Below are 16,823 nucleotides of genomic sequence, written 5' to 3'. Positions count from 1 at the left end.
TATGCTTACATGACCTAAAATTATGTTTTCTATTTTTCTATGCAACTCTCGTACTTGGTACTCCTCGTGGGAAAAATAATTGAGTCATGCATGAAATGATAACAAAAATTGAGGGTTTAGTTTTTGAGTTCACTTGTAAGTTTCTATCAGAATTGTGGAGGGCGTACGTGTAAAGTTAGACAACCAGTGTTGTGGTCGATTATCTTAAACTAAAAGCCAATGTTAAGGAAGGAGGCTTTTAAATACTTTAAGATAAGCTTTATCATTTAATTCTATATATATATATATATATATATATTAACAAACGATCTTATCTTACACTAAGAGAGAGGGAGTGGGCTTAGCCTCACAATAGGCTAGCAATAATATAGTTCAAATTCGCCTTTGTTCGTCATCTCTTGATAAATTTAAGGACATGCTTACTTACAAAGAATAAGAACTATAATCATTTTGATTCTTGAGTTTCTGGTCTTTATTAAAATATGAGTAAGGAAGTCATTTCACTCTTTAACTTTTCATGTGTTTACTTACGGAGTAGGATTCTCTCCCCTCCTATTTGCATCCCCTTCCCTCCTCTCCTCTCACATATTGCTTTTTGTCTTATTATCTCTAAAAAAAAATCAATATAAGATGTTGGCGTGGCTAAACTGTAACCGTTCAAATAGGAGGGAAGGGAAGGGGAGAGAGATTAAGAGGGGAGAGAATCCTGCTCCGTTTACATACATGCAAGAAATTAGTAAAGTACAAGTTTTTTCTTAAAATTCATAATCAAATACCAAAAAATGAGGAATCATATCGACTAAGGGGGCGTTTGTTTGCCCTCACTAAAGTGTATTGGATTGGACTAAGGGTTAGTCCAGTCCCATGTTTGTTCTTGACAGGGACTAGGTTTAATGAGACTAAGTCTCACTTGCCTAGACTAAATTAGGGACTAGCTGGTCTTAGTGAGACCCTTCCAAAACCATGGGACTAGCTAAGGCTGTCTCCTCTCTCCTCCTCACCTTGCTCCTCGACCACTCACACTCGAAAACCATTGGACTAGATGTTTTTCACAACCAATTTTCATATAAAAAAACCAATTTGCAGATAGGAGTGAGGGGACTACAATTCTACCTGAATTGATGCCAAAAGGTGGTCGGAGGTGGCCTAAAAATGGCCTGGAAGTCTCGGCCGGTTTGGGTTTTATCGAATCCATGACAGTTTGAGCATGCAAAGCTTAATCTGGGACTAGAGATGGGGAAGAGTTTGTTAGTGGTGCAAACCTCATCTAATCCGATGAGGTTTAATCAGAAAACTCGTCGGGAAACCTGCAACTCATCGAAAAAAATGGAGCCGTGAGGGTTCTATTCGACTAGCACAGAGCTAGAAAGAGAGAAAAGGAGGAGATACAGACTGAAATCGAGAAGGAGGGAGGAAAGAGAGGTTGGAATCGAGATATTTAATCTAGGGAGGAAAAGATTGGAATGGAAAAAGAAGGAAAAGAGGGAGAAAAAGAGGGATAGAATGGGACGGTAAAAGGGAGGAATAGAGGGATAAAAAAATAGGATAAAAATAAAATATTAATAATTATGGATTAAATAGTATAATATTAGAGTTAATATTAGAGTTTGTTAATTATCCTGCTTGTTAGTCCGACACTGCACCAAACGCTTCACTAAGCTAGTCCAGCTTAGTCTAGTCTAAGCCAGTCCAACTTAGTCCTTGAGGCTAGTCCAATCTGAGACAGTCCGGTGCAACAAACGCACCCTAAGGGTACTAGATCGATCTTCTTCCCTTTCATTACTCATTTGGAGCTAAACTTCTATAAACTATGTCTACTTTGGCGCTAATAGGAAAAAGAGGATGGGAAGCCGAGTCCTCTTCTCTAAAATCAATATAGGCTACTTGGACATTGTGTTTACATCACTTGGCCTTTTTCTGTTCATCTTGATTCAAGAAGTTTTCTCCTCGTACATATAGTAAAATTCTAAATTATGTGAGGCATTAAGTTGCATTGTGTGTGCTTGCTTTCGATTAAGGACCGAAATTATGGCAACTTGGAAGATGAGAGGCTTCTCTGGATCTATGAGCTTGGTTCCAATTCATTGAAGGAGAGGATTATGAAGAGTGGTTTGAAATATTGTTACGGTGGTCTTTTTGGGTTTTCCAGTAGCTGATCATCTTTAGCTAATGACATTTTTAGTAAAAGCCTTTTTTTGTGGCCACTTTTTATTGGAATTTTTTTGGGTATTTCAAAATACAACTCCTCAACCATTATTACAGGAGTGCAGTTTCTTTGGAAGGCTATTTGGGAGGCGTTTGTTCCAGGGAAGGGGAAGATTTATGTTTGGAGGTGTTGTCTTGATGTGTTACCAACACAATCAAGCTTGAGGAAAAAGACAGTAATTACAGAAACTTATTGTGTGTATTGTGATGGAGATTTTGAAACAGTTAACCATTTGTTTAGGGACTGCCCAAGAACAGTCGCGTTGTGGTTTGCTAGTCCTTTGAGGGTCGGAAATCGCGGTGATAGACGTGGAGGTTTTATGGATTGGATGGTGGAGAGAGCAAGCTCTTTATCAAGAGAAAGCTTCGATCTTTTCCTGATTTTAATTTAGAGCATTTGGAAGGAACAAAATCCCCTTATATGGAGAGGTGTGCCCCTTCACCCACTGGATATGGTCCCTAAGGCGCAAGCTTGGCTCACTGAGTATAGAAAATGGGCATGGGTGGGAAAACAATAAAACATGGAATAAAGGTGTTTGGGTTAATATTTGAATATTGGGCTTAGAATAAAGGAAGCCCAAAGGCTTCGAAACAAATTGAACTTGCCTGAAGCCCAGCAATCAAGCCTGAAACAAATTGAAGCCTTCTCAGCCAAGGCATAGGCCAGATGTCTATGATGGAAGCCACAAGACATAAACCAGCTCATTACCAACCAAAAAGCACTTTCTGATAGCATCAAGGTGTTAATACAAGATGACTCACTACCCCTAAGAGCCTTTGGCCAAAAGTAAAGCCAAAGCATTCGGGCTAAATTGCCTATAAAAGCCAAGAGAGACAACATAGAAAAAGATACTTAACCAATCAAACAAAAGACATACAAACTTGCCTCTCAGACAAGCAAATACCCAAAAAGCTACACTTCGTCCAGATTCTGCATCTTTTAGCCATAGATTCCCTGTAGAAAACCATCTTTTGGCAAGATTAGAAGATCTGGTACCTTATCCTGGATTTCTAGTAGCGATTCCCGTTAGGAAACCCTGTTTGTATTTCCTGCTTACATTTCCATTTCCCAGTACCCACGACCCTTCTACAAACTCAAAGAGAAGTGGTTGTAAGACGTTTGAACCTTGCCCGACAAAGTGAAATCTTGTTCAACTTCCTTGTGTTTGTACTTATAGTTTGTACATCTGTTGTTTAAATGCATATTATGTTATGTTTTAACTCACTTGAAATGGTTTCTCACTTTAAGACCCAGTTATGATCAAATCTAGCTAAGCAAGTTAACTTCACTTCTTTAAACGTTTCACTATAACCAATCGAATGATTAAGATGGCTCTGGACTTCCTTCATTTGAACATACAAAATTATAAGTAAAACTCCTTGGTCATACGACAAGAAAAAGACTTAACGCAAACTGAACCCATCTGTGACAATTCTTTGATAACGAGAAGTTTAAGTATCTTGGGGCACAAGTAATCGACTTAAATCAAATCTGTTCAACATCTATTATATTGGGATAATAGTGGCACACCTAGCTCTTTCTTAATTTTGATTGTGAAGGCCCCACAAAGGCACCTTTCAAAACTAATTTTGTAATCTTCTTGTAGAACACCAAGCAGCAAGAACTCGACCAATAACCAACATCAACGCCAAGTGCCAACACTCTAGGGGAGCTATGCTAGGGCCGAATCCTTGCCCGAACAAGATGTATAGAGATGGAAACCTCCCGATGGTGGGTGGATTAAGTGTAATTTCGATGCGGCCTAGGATGAACATCGGGAATGGGGAGGAAAGGGAGTAGTGATAAGGGATGAAAATTGTGTTTTTCTGGGGGCCCTTGCACAGAAACACGAAGGCATGACGTCCCCATTGTTGGCGGAATTCATGGCTGCCAAAGATGTCGTGTTCTTTACAGAACAGCAGATGTACGAGAAGGAAGAGGTAGAGGGGGATGCACTTATGGTTATCATTGCGCTACAAAGAGATGGCCAGCTGAATGCCTCGCAATTTGGGAATGTGATTGCAGATATTCACAGGTTCTGCAGACATCTTCAGAGAGGAAGATGAGTTTTAGTGGACATGCAACGAATAAGGTAGCCCATCGGTTGGCTCGTTTGAGCTTATTTCGTGACAATTCTGTAACATCGTTTAAGGAACCTTGGTGTAATAATTAACCTCCTCTTTGAGGATAGTAATTCGTAGTATTAGTTTTGATGTGGGACATTTTTTTTCCCTTTGTCCGGGTTGAACTCCCCAGCAAGATTTTTATCGAGACCCATTTTATGCACCCTATTCTCAATTGTTGTACGTTTTATATTCTACTTAATGAATATCGTACTTTTCTCAAACATAAAAAAAAAAAAAAAAAAAATACTACTCCTCATTGATCGTGTTAATATCATTCTTAATGCATTAAAGCGATTCATAATGTTGGCATTTGATTGTGCACTAATGCTCTTTGAATTACATTTTTCACTTTGAATATGTCATCTTGGTTAACCCATTAATTGGGCCATTATAGAGTATAACATTTTTTATGCCGTCCTTAATCTATCCATTTTGTAGCTTTTCCATGTCCTATATAAGCACCCTTCACTCCGTGAGATAACATGGACAAAGCAATAAGAATAACATTTGGTTAATTATATATATCTCTATTAGCGTAGATAATTATGAGGATCATATTTGAACTACATTATTGTTGGCCCATTGTGAAGCTAAGCCAATCCTCTCTTCCTTAGTGTAGATAATATCGTTTGTTCAAAAACAAAAAACAAAAAAATTATATGCATCTTTATTATGTTTTTCCCTTGACTAACCCCTTTTTGATATCGATCTTCAAAAACTAACTTCTCTCTTAATCCATCGTTCTGTAAGTGTTATATTCATTTCCTGTATTCATACCAAAGAAAGAATCGAGTTGTTCACTCGATCAAAGTATTGTGAGTGTATGCTTACGAGGATCATAGGGTGTTGTATCTTGGAGAGTAAGGTGTCATAACCTGTTACATTGAGACATTGTCTTAGAGGGGCGAAAACTACACTTAAGGATAATGATTACACGCCTCTACCAAAAATATGGTTCTGATCAACTATCAACAAAGAACCATTTCTACCCTATAGAAGGTAAGTATTTTATCTTATTGGTTTATTTTATTTGATAAATTGGGATAAAAATTTGTAATCTACTAATATTTATTTTATGTGATTTGTTGTAAGAGAAGTCGCATCCATATCACCGAATATTTCCGACATTTTTAGCCCTTTTTGTATGGGCTCCTCATTGTTTGGGTTTAGACACATTTTATATGTAATTATTGTTTTGGGCACAAACAATAGCCTTTATTCGTAATATATATGCACATGTGACATCCCATTTGCACGATCCCCATATATTGGGGTAGCTTTCTACCTACATAATCTTTATAAATTGTCCGTTTGGACTTTGTTAAATTGCCTCGTGTGTGGTTGCTTTCGGTTGAGGACCAGAATTATGACAACTTGAAGATCCGAGGCTTTTCTGGATCTGTGGGATTGGGTCCATTTCATCGGAGGTGTTGTGTTTGCAATGGTCTTTTTCATTTTTCTGGTGAATGGCCTTCTTCCCTAGATTTGCGACGGTGACGGTTGGGCGACCTTTCTAGTATTTCTCTTAGGTCTTTGTTTGTGGCTAGTTTTGGGCCTTTTTGTGTTGGCCTGTATATTATTCAAGTTGATGTCTACTTTATGTAAAAACATCGAGTTGTGAAATCTCTAATTGACAAGAAAAAAAAAATTATATGTTTTGATGTATCCAAATAATTTAGGATTTTTTAGTATATGTCAACAAATAATTGAACCCTTTCCCCCAAATTGCATGGGATAACCAGCATATGAAGCCTACGTGTCCCTCTTTATGCCAATGGATGAAGAGCTCAGGTCTTAATCTACAGGCTCTCCATGCATTCATATGTGTGTGTATTCATCCATTTCCGTTTCCTTGTTAACAAAGAAAGAAAGAAATCGTCAAATGCCTGCATGCAGTAAGTTGCTGCATAATTTCTCAAGATTTTCCTTGACTACCCCTTTTTGATATCAATCTTCAAAACTCACTTCTCTCTTAATCCATTGTTCTTTAAGTGTTACATTCATTTCCTGTAGTCATACCAAAGGAAGAATTGAGTTGTTCACTTGCTCTAAGTATTGTGGGTGTACCTTATAGGTTGTTGTATCCTGAAGGGTAGGGCACCGTAACCTGTTAAACCGAGACATTGTCTTAGAGGGGCAAAAATTACTTTTAAGGACAATGATTACACGCATCAACCTAAAATATTGTTCTAATCAAGTATCGATGAAGAATGGTTTCTACCCTAAAAAGATAATAAAATTGTGATATACCAATATTTATCTTATGTGATTAGTTGTAGGAGAAGTAGCATTCATATCGCCGAATATTTCCAACAATCTGAAGAGTAGATTTTGGCTGCTGCTCCTACTACTTCTCAATCACATATATTCCTCCATGACAAATTTTTATCCACGTTAGCTACATGGATAATTTAAAAAGTGAAGCGTGATTGCAATATATGTGGAGCTTTCAGATAAATACCGCAAATTATTTGAGTCATTGAATTATTTCCTTAACTTAAAACATTTCTAATAGTTCGTTACATGAGCTTGTGTTTGTATGCCATCAAGGAGGCTAATTCCCAGTGATTTTGTGAATCTAAAGCTAAGGAGCAAGGCATATGTTTTATGTGTAATGGCTTTGATTCTTAAAACATAGTAGGTCATTCTTATATACTTTGAAAACGAAAATCAACTACGAGTCTCACGCTTGTGCTTTATTTTATTTGTTTTGAGAGAATACGATAATTTTATTGAGAGAGGTACTTAATGAGGATACATATCATGGTCAAGAAGCTCCCTAATAACATCAGGAGGTTCTTTGAACCAATGTACTGAGGTACCTTCAAATAAACTAGACATAGCAAGGCAATGAGCCACACTATTACATTCCCCGGGAACATACGAAACTTTGCTTTCCACCAATTCTGATAACAGGACTTGAATGTCAGAGACTATGAACCCCAAATTAGAGGTCAGCAAGGTCACCCTTACAAGCCTCCTTAGCTTCAATGGAATCGGTCTCCACCTGCAACCTCAACAAGCCAAAACGCAGCGCCAGTCTGATTCCTTCGCGAATTGCTAGTAGCTCGACCTGTTTTATGGAGCAGCATCCTTGAGAACGCCAGCTACCTGCCACCATAAACTCCCCATTCACCCCGCGAATCACCGCTCCACCTCCACCGACACCCTCCCCAACTTCGCAGCCCCATCGACGTTCAATTTGACCAATTGTCTCTGGGGGCCACCCATCTAAGTTGTTTGGGCACCTTCACACAACTGGGGTGTAGATTAGCTTGCCTAAACTCATGCAACCCGCTGAGAGCACGCTGGGCAACTTCTATGGGATAAAAAACTTAACCTTCCCAAAGAAATTTATTACGTTCCGTCCACAAGGACCACATAAGCATCAAAACGGCATCGAAATTGACACCGTCTTTCACCAACAAGTGCATTACCCATTCCTTCGCCGTGTCTAAACCAGAGTCCTCCCCACTCAGCCCAACACGAGCAGCACACCACACAGCTCGAGAAAAACTGCATTCTCCAGTCACGTATCTTAGTCTCCCACAGGGCATCACAATGAGGGTACGAAGCATCAATCCGAACCCCTTTCTTACCCAAATTGACTCTAGTCGGAAGTATATCACTGCAAATGCGCCACCCACAAACCTTGACCTTCGGTGGAACCTGAGCCCTCCAGATGGCTTCCCACAGGCCACCATAGGCCCCGCCAGTATTGGATGAAGATGACGCCGCAAGAGACGCTAGCGCACCACTATCCAAAGCTATTTTGTAAGCACTCTTCGCTGAGAATTGGCCCGTACGATCATAATGCCACATGATCCTATCTGGTACCCCTCGAAAGCTCAACGGAATGGAACTAATTAAACGGACCTCCTCCGCGTCAAAAAGGCTGTGGAGCAGATCAACTCTCCATAGTTTATTTTCATGAGAAATCAAGTCGCTAACCAAAAGATTCTCCATAGACCGAGGGGGCGGTGTGAGAATTCTGAAAGTCAGCAGATGAGGAACCCAACGATCTCGCCAAACAGAAACCGAGGGCCCATCTCCAATAGCCCACCGTGAGCCTTCTTCCAACACAAATCTAGCCCTCACAATACTCTTGCAGTAGTAAGAAGCCGTGGGTACTCCGAAGCTTCTCAGAATTGAAGTCTCTTGGAAATCAATGCCTTCCTGCTGGTGATATCCCTTTGCAACCAGGCAAGCTTTAAATCTTTCAACATTACCATTAGGCTTTTTCTTGACTCTAAAGACCCACTTGCAGCCAACAACATTTTGAGAGGAAGATGTAGGTACTAAGGTCAAAGTACCCGTGGATTGCAAGGCATTACATTCATCTTGCATAGCAGACCTCCAATGAGCATGCTTAGATGCTTGCAGATATGTAGTTGGTACATCATCAATATCTAAAGGAAGGAGATGCTTAGTAGCCACATAGACTTTAGGCTTGTAGATTCCAGCTTTGGAACAAGTGAGCATGGGATGAATTTCACCCGTAGGCACTGGAGGAGATGGATCACTTGAAGAGAAAGGTTTTGTGAGGGAAATATGATCAAAATTATGGACAGAACTTGAAGATTCATGATTCTGTGCTTCACCAATATCTGAACTTGAAAAAGGAGACCCTGAAGAGGACTTCGAAAGTGGAATAGAGAGCTGGAGATCCATAGAAGGTGAAATAGATTCTTGAATAGCAGCTGCTGCCTTAGGAAGAGATTGAAAGGGATATGCAGTTTCATTAAACTGCACACGTCTTGAAATATAAATTCTGCCAGTTTGTGGGCCAAAACACCTATAACCTTTGTGTTGTAAACTACACCCCAAAAAAACACAACTTTTGCTTTTGGCATCCAATTTTGAATGAACATAAGGCTTGAGCCATGGGAAACAACTGCAGCTAAATACTTTCAATCTGGAGTAATCTGGGGGTTTGTGAAAAAACAATTCCCAAAGAGACTGAGATATCCCAGATATTGGCAACTGGTTAATGAGATACACAGCTGTGGAGAATACCTCCACCCAATAGAGATGAGGAACATTGGAAGCAACAAGTAAAGTTGTGGCAGTCTCCACAAGGTGTCTATGCTTTCTCTCTGTAGAATGGTGTCTGCTCAGGAAGCAATGCACGGTCCGCATCCTCTCCCTTACTAGCATATTGTCCACCATACCGTCTTGTATCTAGTTGCCCAGCTCCATAATCAGGAGGACCAGACAAAAAGGCAACGACTCTACCTGCAGTTACACTCAAAGGAGGAGACAACAACCTACGTCATGATTTTACGTCGTCTGATGACATGAAGAAGATTTGAAACACTACTCATAGGTATAGTTGTTGGACCAAATATTACAGTTTTATTAGCTACGAAATTCATCTCCTCACCTAATGCAAATGTACTTCCATACTCAGATCCAAGGTAGTTCAAAAGTGCTTCCATTGCCACCCCAAACCCTCGCCCACCCATCAAAACACCATCAATCCCTTGACCAGCTGCTGTAGTTCTCTCCCATGAAGTTGTTGGTCTGAGCGTTTCAAGTGCAGATCCAAAACGGTCCTTACAAGTTTCCACCTGGAAGGTAGTTACTGAATTTAGCTAACAAACCAAAAATATATATACCGCCGTGAATTTGTGTGCAGAGAAATATATTGCACAAAAAGAAAATAAAAGTCACTAAACATAGTGGCTGACATACTGGAGCCAAAAACTGTAACAATGGCATGACATCTTCAAGCTCAATTGGTAGGGTACCATCTGTTTCCGGTGGAATGAAAACATTCTTTACAACTGGTATAGGTCCTTGAACATCATACAACCCTAATTTGTGGCTAAAAGTAGCAAGACCAAAGAGAGAACCAGGCTCAAGAGCTGTAAAAAGAAGATTGAATGAGCGAATTTAGTTGTCGAGTACAGCATCATGAAGAAATGTAAAAAATAAAATCTATTTCAAGTAGCAATTATCAACCAACCTTCCAAGGAGGCCAGCAATGCACTTTTAATAAGTTCCAAAAATTCTTCTGAAGCTGAAGTAAAATCCACAAAACATAAATGTCACTGATTTGAAAATAAATAACCAATTTAAAAATAAATTAACATCTCAAGAAGAGAATCCACAGATTAGAAGCACAAAAGATACATGGCCAGAAGATCTTTCTCGTATTGTAACTCTTTAACAAGATCTTTAGGCTTTGATTTTTGAAGAACTCAAAGCCAAGTGAAGGACACATTGGATTAGATATGATACAACTAACTATTTCCTATACAAGGATGGAGTCCATGGATTTCCTCATCCCTGTGGCCCAACCAAAAACATTGAAACTATCATCATCGACCACAATGTCAATATAGCCGACAATAAGCTTACATTTCCATTCCAAATGCAACTACAATGCTTGAAGACTTAAATTAATGTTCCTTGTCAATTCCAAATGGTCTCCTACAAATATAAGTGTTTTTTAATCATCTATATTAAAGTGTTTGAGAATTTTTTGATTAGGTGGCAAGCATGGAAGAATGATGCAAACAAAACGCACGTAAAGCCGTTAAATCTCAAAGATCCAAGTATCGAATTAAGTTCTCCAAAGTTCATATGTATAGCCTTGGAAATACAGTCATGTGAGGCTTTCAAATAATACCCTTCAAAATAAGCATCTTGAAATACATAATTGTTAATTTAACATGAAATGAACTCTCGTTCAAGAGTCAACACCCTCACCAATATCCAAACCTGAACAGCACCTTTCTAAGTCATGAAAAGGTAACAGTAATCGAAAGAAAATCTTTTTTGGCTCTAGTGACATGTATACTCGTGACATTAAACTTCGAATTCTATATCCTAGAATAAAGCAGAGACATATCAACCATTACGAGAAATTACAGCATCCAAAACAAAGCAGAGAAATGAGTTGGACCTAACCTAATTGGATACCAATTCTCATTGTCAACAACAACAACGCAGCCCAACGACATGACTAGAAATCATCAACCTTATTTCGAGGAAAATTATCCCAAACTATACATATGAATGGTCATCATCCAATGTGATCAACTGCAATCATCCAATACATACATTACAACTTCCTCCAAATGAATGACCAATACTTCAACCACTTACAGGACAAATCAATGACCGCAACGTGAACCAGTGGTTATGTGCCAACTAGCAAGATGTTTGCTGATTTGGCATATTAGCTCCCATGCCGCGTCATGGAAAGGTCCGGCCTGGTCCACCTTCAAAAATTCTTTTTTTTTTTTTTTCTTTTTTTGGTAACTTCAAAAATTCTTTGGCCAGGCCTAGCTTAGAGCAATTTCACTGTGGAAAGGTCCCCCAAGGCTATTCAGTATTTAATTCACCCTAATGAACAATAACTATCCTTAGTGAACAGCAACTGCGTTTTGCATCTCCATCCGTATACTGAATAGCCCTGGTAATAAGCAATAAAATATTAGTATTTTTTTTATTTACAAAATAATACAAAATAATTTAATTTGTATTTCGGATAAGATTTTTAATCATTTTCATTACGTCACGTGTCATTATCCAAAAAGACAATTATTGGTGATGGATTTCGATAAGATTTTTATCCAATGTTGTCGTGCCATGTGTCGTTACCTTTTCAGAATCGTTGATGATAGATTTCCGATAAAATTTTTAACCAATTACGTCGCACCACGTGTCACAATCTATTTATAATCTTTGAGAATAGATTTCGACCAGATTTTTAACGAATGACAGCATGCCACATGACATTATTTACAACCTAATCCTTTCTGAATTCTCCATATAATCCACTATCTATCCTCAGAAATCTCACACCAATTTTTTGAAGATCTGTATCATTATTCATAGTTTTTGCTTCCTTCTTCACCAAATCAAAATCTGTATCATTATTCATAGCTTCTGCTTCCTTCTTCACCAAAATCAAAATCTGTATCATTATTCATCGTTTCTGTTTCCTTCTTACAATATCTTCTTCTTCAAGGATGATGTGGAAAATCGATTAACAAGAGGAAGAATTGTTTAACCAATTAGAAGGAATGTTCAATCTCTAGGTGGCCCAAAATAGGAGGGAAGAGGATGAGGAGCGTAGAAGGAAAGATAACAAAGCAAGAATGGGCAGAGCGTCACATTTCCATCGAGTCATCTAAGCTGTGAGTCACATCTGCAGGCCTAGCCGTTCCGAAAACCTTGATAGAAGCAGGCAACGACGAGGTATGGAACTCTTGGACGATTATTTTGTCCATAATAGGGCATTCCCTGATACGTACTTTAGACATCGTTTTAGAATGGAATGACATTTGTTCAACAAAATCATGATTGCTGTTTGCAACCAGGATTCTTACTTTGTGTAAAAGAATGATGCTTTTGGTGCTATGAGTCTCCTTCCTGAGTAAAAAATTATTGTTGCCTTGCGGATGCTTGCATATGAAGCATTTGCAGACCAAGTGGATGAGATAGCGAAGATGGGGAAATCAACCATTCTTGAGTCCCTGATGAGGTGTTGTGGAGCAATCAAATCTATCTACACCGCAAGTACCTTCAGAGACCAACTAACATGGACTTGCAAAGGCTTTCAAAGAAGGGCGAGATGCGAGGTTTTCTTGGGATGATTGGAAGCATCGACCATATGCATTGGACCTGGAAAAACTGTCCAAGTGCATGACAAGGCGCTTATGAGGATAGAAAATGAGCAAAAAGTATCATTTTGGAGGCGGTGGCATCTTTTGATACATGGATTTGGCACGCATTTTTTGGGCTTCCGAGAGCTCAAAATGACCTCAATGTCCTTGCCCAATCCCTAGTGTTCAACGATGTCCTACAAGGAAAGGCACCAAAAGTCACGTACTGGGTTAACGGACATAAGTACGACGGGTCATACTAACTAGCAGACGACATTTACTCAAGGTGGTCATCATTTGTCAAAACAGTTCCACGTCCGTGAAGTGCAAAGGAAAAACACTTTACAAGCTGTCAAGAGGGGTGCAGGAAGGATGTGGAGCGTTGTTTTGGTATCCTCCAAGCTCGATGGGCAATTGTCAAGGGTGCTGCCAGAATGTTTGATGTAGAGTTGCTTCGATCCATCATGATGACGTGCATCATTCTTCACAACATGATTGTGGAAGATGAGTATGATTATGATGTAGTTGATGAATATGAGTACAATTGTGCATCATTCTTGCAAGCCTCCTTTGCACCACGTCCGCTTTCTCCAACTTCCAAAAATATTTAGAATTTGGAGACTTTCCTTCTAAAGGCGTGTTCCTAATGTCACGATCTCGTTGAGCCATTCTTTCTTCTCTAACCTGTTCCCTTTTCTTGCCTAAGTAGCTCTCTTTCTATCTCATTAGCTTGAAATTCTCTCTCAACAGCAGCAGCTTTTGCCTCCTCTCTAGCCTTATCACCCTCAAATTTAGCCATTTCCCGCCCCAAACTCAATTCACCTTGGCAAGCAAGTTCTTCCATATACTTTGCAGAATTATTCTTGGAAGCACTCCCTTTTCTCTTTGAAGCCTTTTTACCTTGAGGCCTAATTGGATAACGGGTCGACCCCGATGCTTGTTCAGGGAGGCATTTTGGGTGTAGAGTGTAGAGGGGTGTTGTTCATAAAAACTTTGGGACCAATAGGCACAACTCTGAATTTAGGACAATCTTTAACAATATTCCAACATTCCCACCGGTTGAATGATTGCTTGTGGTTTTTGAATTTGGCAATATACCAAGATTGTGCTTGAAGTGTCTACATATATAATGCGGGAGAAGAAATAATTATAATGAAAGTAGCTAACACATAAATAATACAAAGAAATAATTATAATGAAAGTAGCTAACAAATAAATAATACAAACAAATAATTATAATGTAAATTTGGGTATAGTACAAACAAATAAATAATATATTGTTACCTGATCCGCTAAATTTTCCTCGCTAAATTCTCTCCACGTACTAAACAATTCAGTAAGTAGTTTCCAACAACTGGACATCGATTCTTTGGTTCTTTTCCCACCAAGTTTCTAAAGAAAACTAGTATGAATAAGACTCCACATTTCTCGCAACTGCATCTCATTACCCATAAGAGAATCATGAGTAACTTCAACCTAACTAGTACACAACGCAACATCTTCAAAAAGCGTCCAATTCGTACCTACATTAGTAGTCATTTTGTTGGAAAAAAATTGGATTGAAACTTCGAGAGAAAGATAGGAATGTGGTTGAAAGTAGTTGAGAAAATGTGAAATTGTGGTGTAAGGTAGAAATTTTTTTTATTAATTTTGTACATTTTTTTAAAATTTTTATTCACCTAATTAATCTCTACCATTGGATTAAAAAAAAAATTGAATTCCAACACTCCAGATTGTGCCATGTGGCACAACGATAATATTTCAGAATTTTAAACCGTTTATTTTATTTTATTTATAAAGGCAAATAACGTGGACCATTGATCTCAGATCCAATGGCTGAAATTAAATAAGGTTTTAAAATTTTTGTTACTGTTGGAAATCCAACGTTCCACAAATTGTTGCCGTTGAAATCCAACGGACGAGGGGAGGCCATGTGGCTTCCCAATGGTAACATTTTCACACTGCACTGCGAGCCCCGCTTCTGAAATCATGTCAGACGACGCGCGCCAATGCTCCAAATAGAAAAAAAAAAAAAAAAAAAAAGTGGCTGACGTCTGGGCGACGTGAGCCTTGCGTTAGGTTGCCTTCAGGCTCTCGAGCTTGCAACTCGTGTCAGGCCTCTCCCTCAGGCTAGCACATGCTGGGCCAAGTCAGCCGGGCTATTTGGCCTTGTTCCATCACCAGTCTATCGGGCTAAACACTACAGTGGAACTGCTCTTATGATATTGCCTGTTGGGATTCTATAAATCTGGCACTTTTCGTCGCACTCTGGTATTTTATGTCAAAGATGCAACGGACAAAAATTTGTACATATTTTTATATCCGGTATCTCCTGTTAATGATGCAACGGATAAAAAATTGTATATATTTTCATATCATTAACATAGAAAGTTAGAGTTACAGTGCACTAAATCAAAGAATTAAATTTAGTTATATAAATATTTCCCCAATCATCACAATTATAACATCATTGCAATGCAACCAACTTAGATGAAGCACATTTTTGATATGGCATGATTGTTACCCTCCCATTTGAAAGAAGCTGAATCAAGAGGCTTAATGTCTTATCTACAGATCGATATTAAGAACATATTACGATACATTGGATTAGAATCAAGAGACACATTTTTAACATACATTGTGACACTTATTTTTAATCCATTAATTTACATTAAAAATTATAATCAATGGTTGATATTGAATCTGATACTAATTAAAAAATAAATTCTTCCATTCCGTTATTGGTAACATGAAACATACAACTTACAAAACTTGAGTCATGCATGAAATGATAACAAAAAAATTGAGTGTTTAGTTTTTGAGTTCACTTGTTAGTTTCTAACAAAATTGTAGGGGAGGCATTTAAGGTTAGACTAAGCGATGATTGTGGTTGATGACGACATGACAAAGGGAAGCTTTCAAATAACTTGTAGCATTTCCAATGAAGGCTTTATCCTCCTTGAGGCTACTATATTTATAACTCTAGTGAAAATTTTCATTCTCAAAGGTCTAGAAAATAGGGCTACATCCATCACATGGACTAGCAACTTCGTTGTTTATCGAGTAGCAAAAAATTAGACCACTTCTAGCCCTAAAAAGCAGGAGGATCTACACCAAATTGGGGGCCCAGTCTGTTTTTATTATTATTATTATTATTTTTTTTTTTTTTTTAAGTTTAGAAATAGGTGGGTCTCATTTTTAATTTCAAAACATGATTTTTAACGGTTTATTTTTTAATCATTTATGATTTTAAAGGTTTATTTTTCAATCGGTTGTTTAATTATAAAAACATAAACAAACAATGGCTATTTTTTGTGTCTGATTGGCTAAGAGAGAAAATGTTGTGCTTTGTGATTAAGTTTCTAGGTTGGAAAGTTTATTAAAAAGTGATGAAATTTAACATTGGTAGTTTAGAAACCTAAACTGAAAACATAAACAAACAACATAACTAAATTGAAAAAGATAATTCAATCCAATGGTTGTTATGAAATGAAATTTTATCTCATTTGATTTCGGGAATTTGCCAATCAAATAAGTTCATAAAAAAAGTTTAAAATAACACGTCTAAAAATCAACTTAAGAAAAGTTAAGACAAAAATAAATTTACCATGTTATCAAATTACTAAAAAAATAAATATATAGCCCTATATAGAGCTTGAAAGGTATATTGCTCCTCATTGGAGAGATTCTTCTTTAAAGTGAAAGATTCTTCAGAACTCTAAATTGGGCTATATCTACCATCTTTTTAGCTTTGTATAGAGTCCCTCTTTGGGGATGCCCTTAAGATAAGCTTATCATTTCATTCTCTTTCGTCACGATCTCTTGATAAATTTAAGGGCATGTTTACTTACAAAGAAGAAGAAATATTATTTT

General features: G+C 38.1%; 1 protein-coding gene across 1 annotated transcript; it reads right to left on the bottom strand.

Annotated features, from left to right (window-relative positions):
• Nucleotides 1-9,415: 9,415 nt before the first annotated feature.
• LOC125470279 lies at nt 9,416-10,626 on the bottom strand. Its single transcript, XM_048569122.1, has 4 exons — nt 10,301-10,626; nt 10,027-10,199; nt 9,716-9,902; nt 9,416-9,567 (listed from the first exon to the last, which is right to left on the bottom strand). Exons 2-4 carry the CDS (start codon nt 10,051-10,053, stop codon nt 9,416-9,418), a joined length of 366 nt encoding a protein of 121 aa, XP_048425079.1. The 5' UTR covers nt 10,054-10,199; nt 10,301-10,626.
• Between the last annotated feature and the right edge of the window lie 6,197 nt (nt 10,627-16,823).

This window comes from the organism of the source record quoted next, unplaced genomic scaffold (assembly GCF_019419815.1).
Source record: "Pyrus x bretschneideri cultivar Hongxiangsu unplaced genomic scaffold, Pyrus_bretschneideri_v1 Contig5, whole genome shotgun sequence".
NCBI classification, from domain to species: Eukaryota; Viridiplantae; Streptophyta; class Magnoliopsida; order Rosales; family Rosaceae; genus Pyrus; species Pyrus x bretschneideri.
This window is presented reverse-complemented; position numbering and strand designations above follow the sequence as displayed.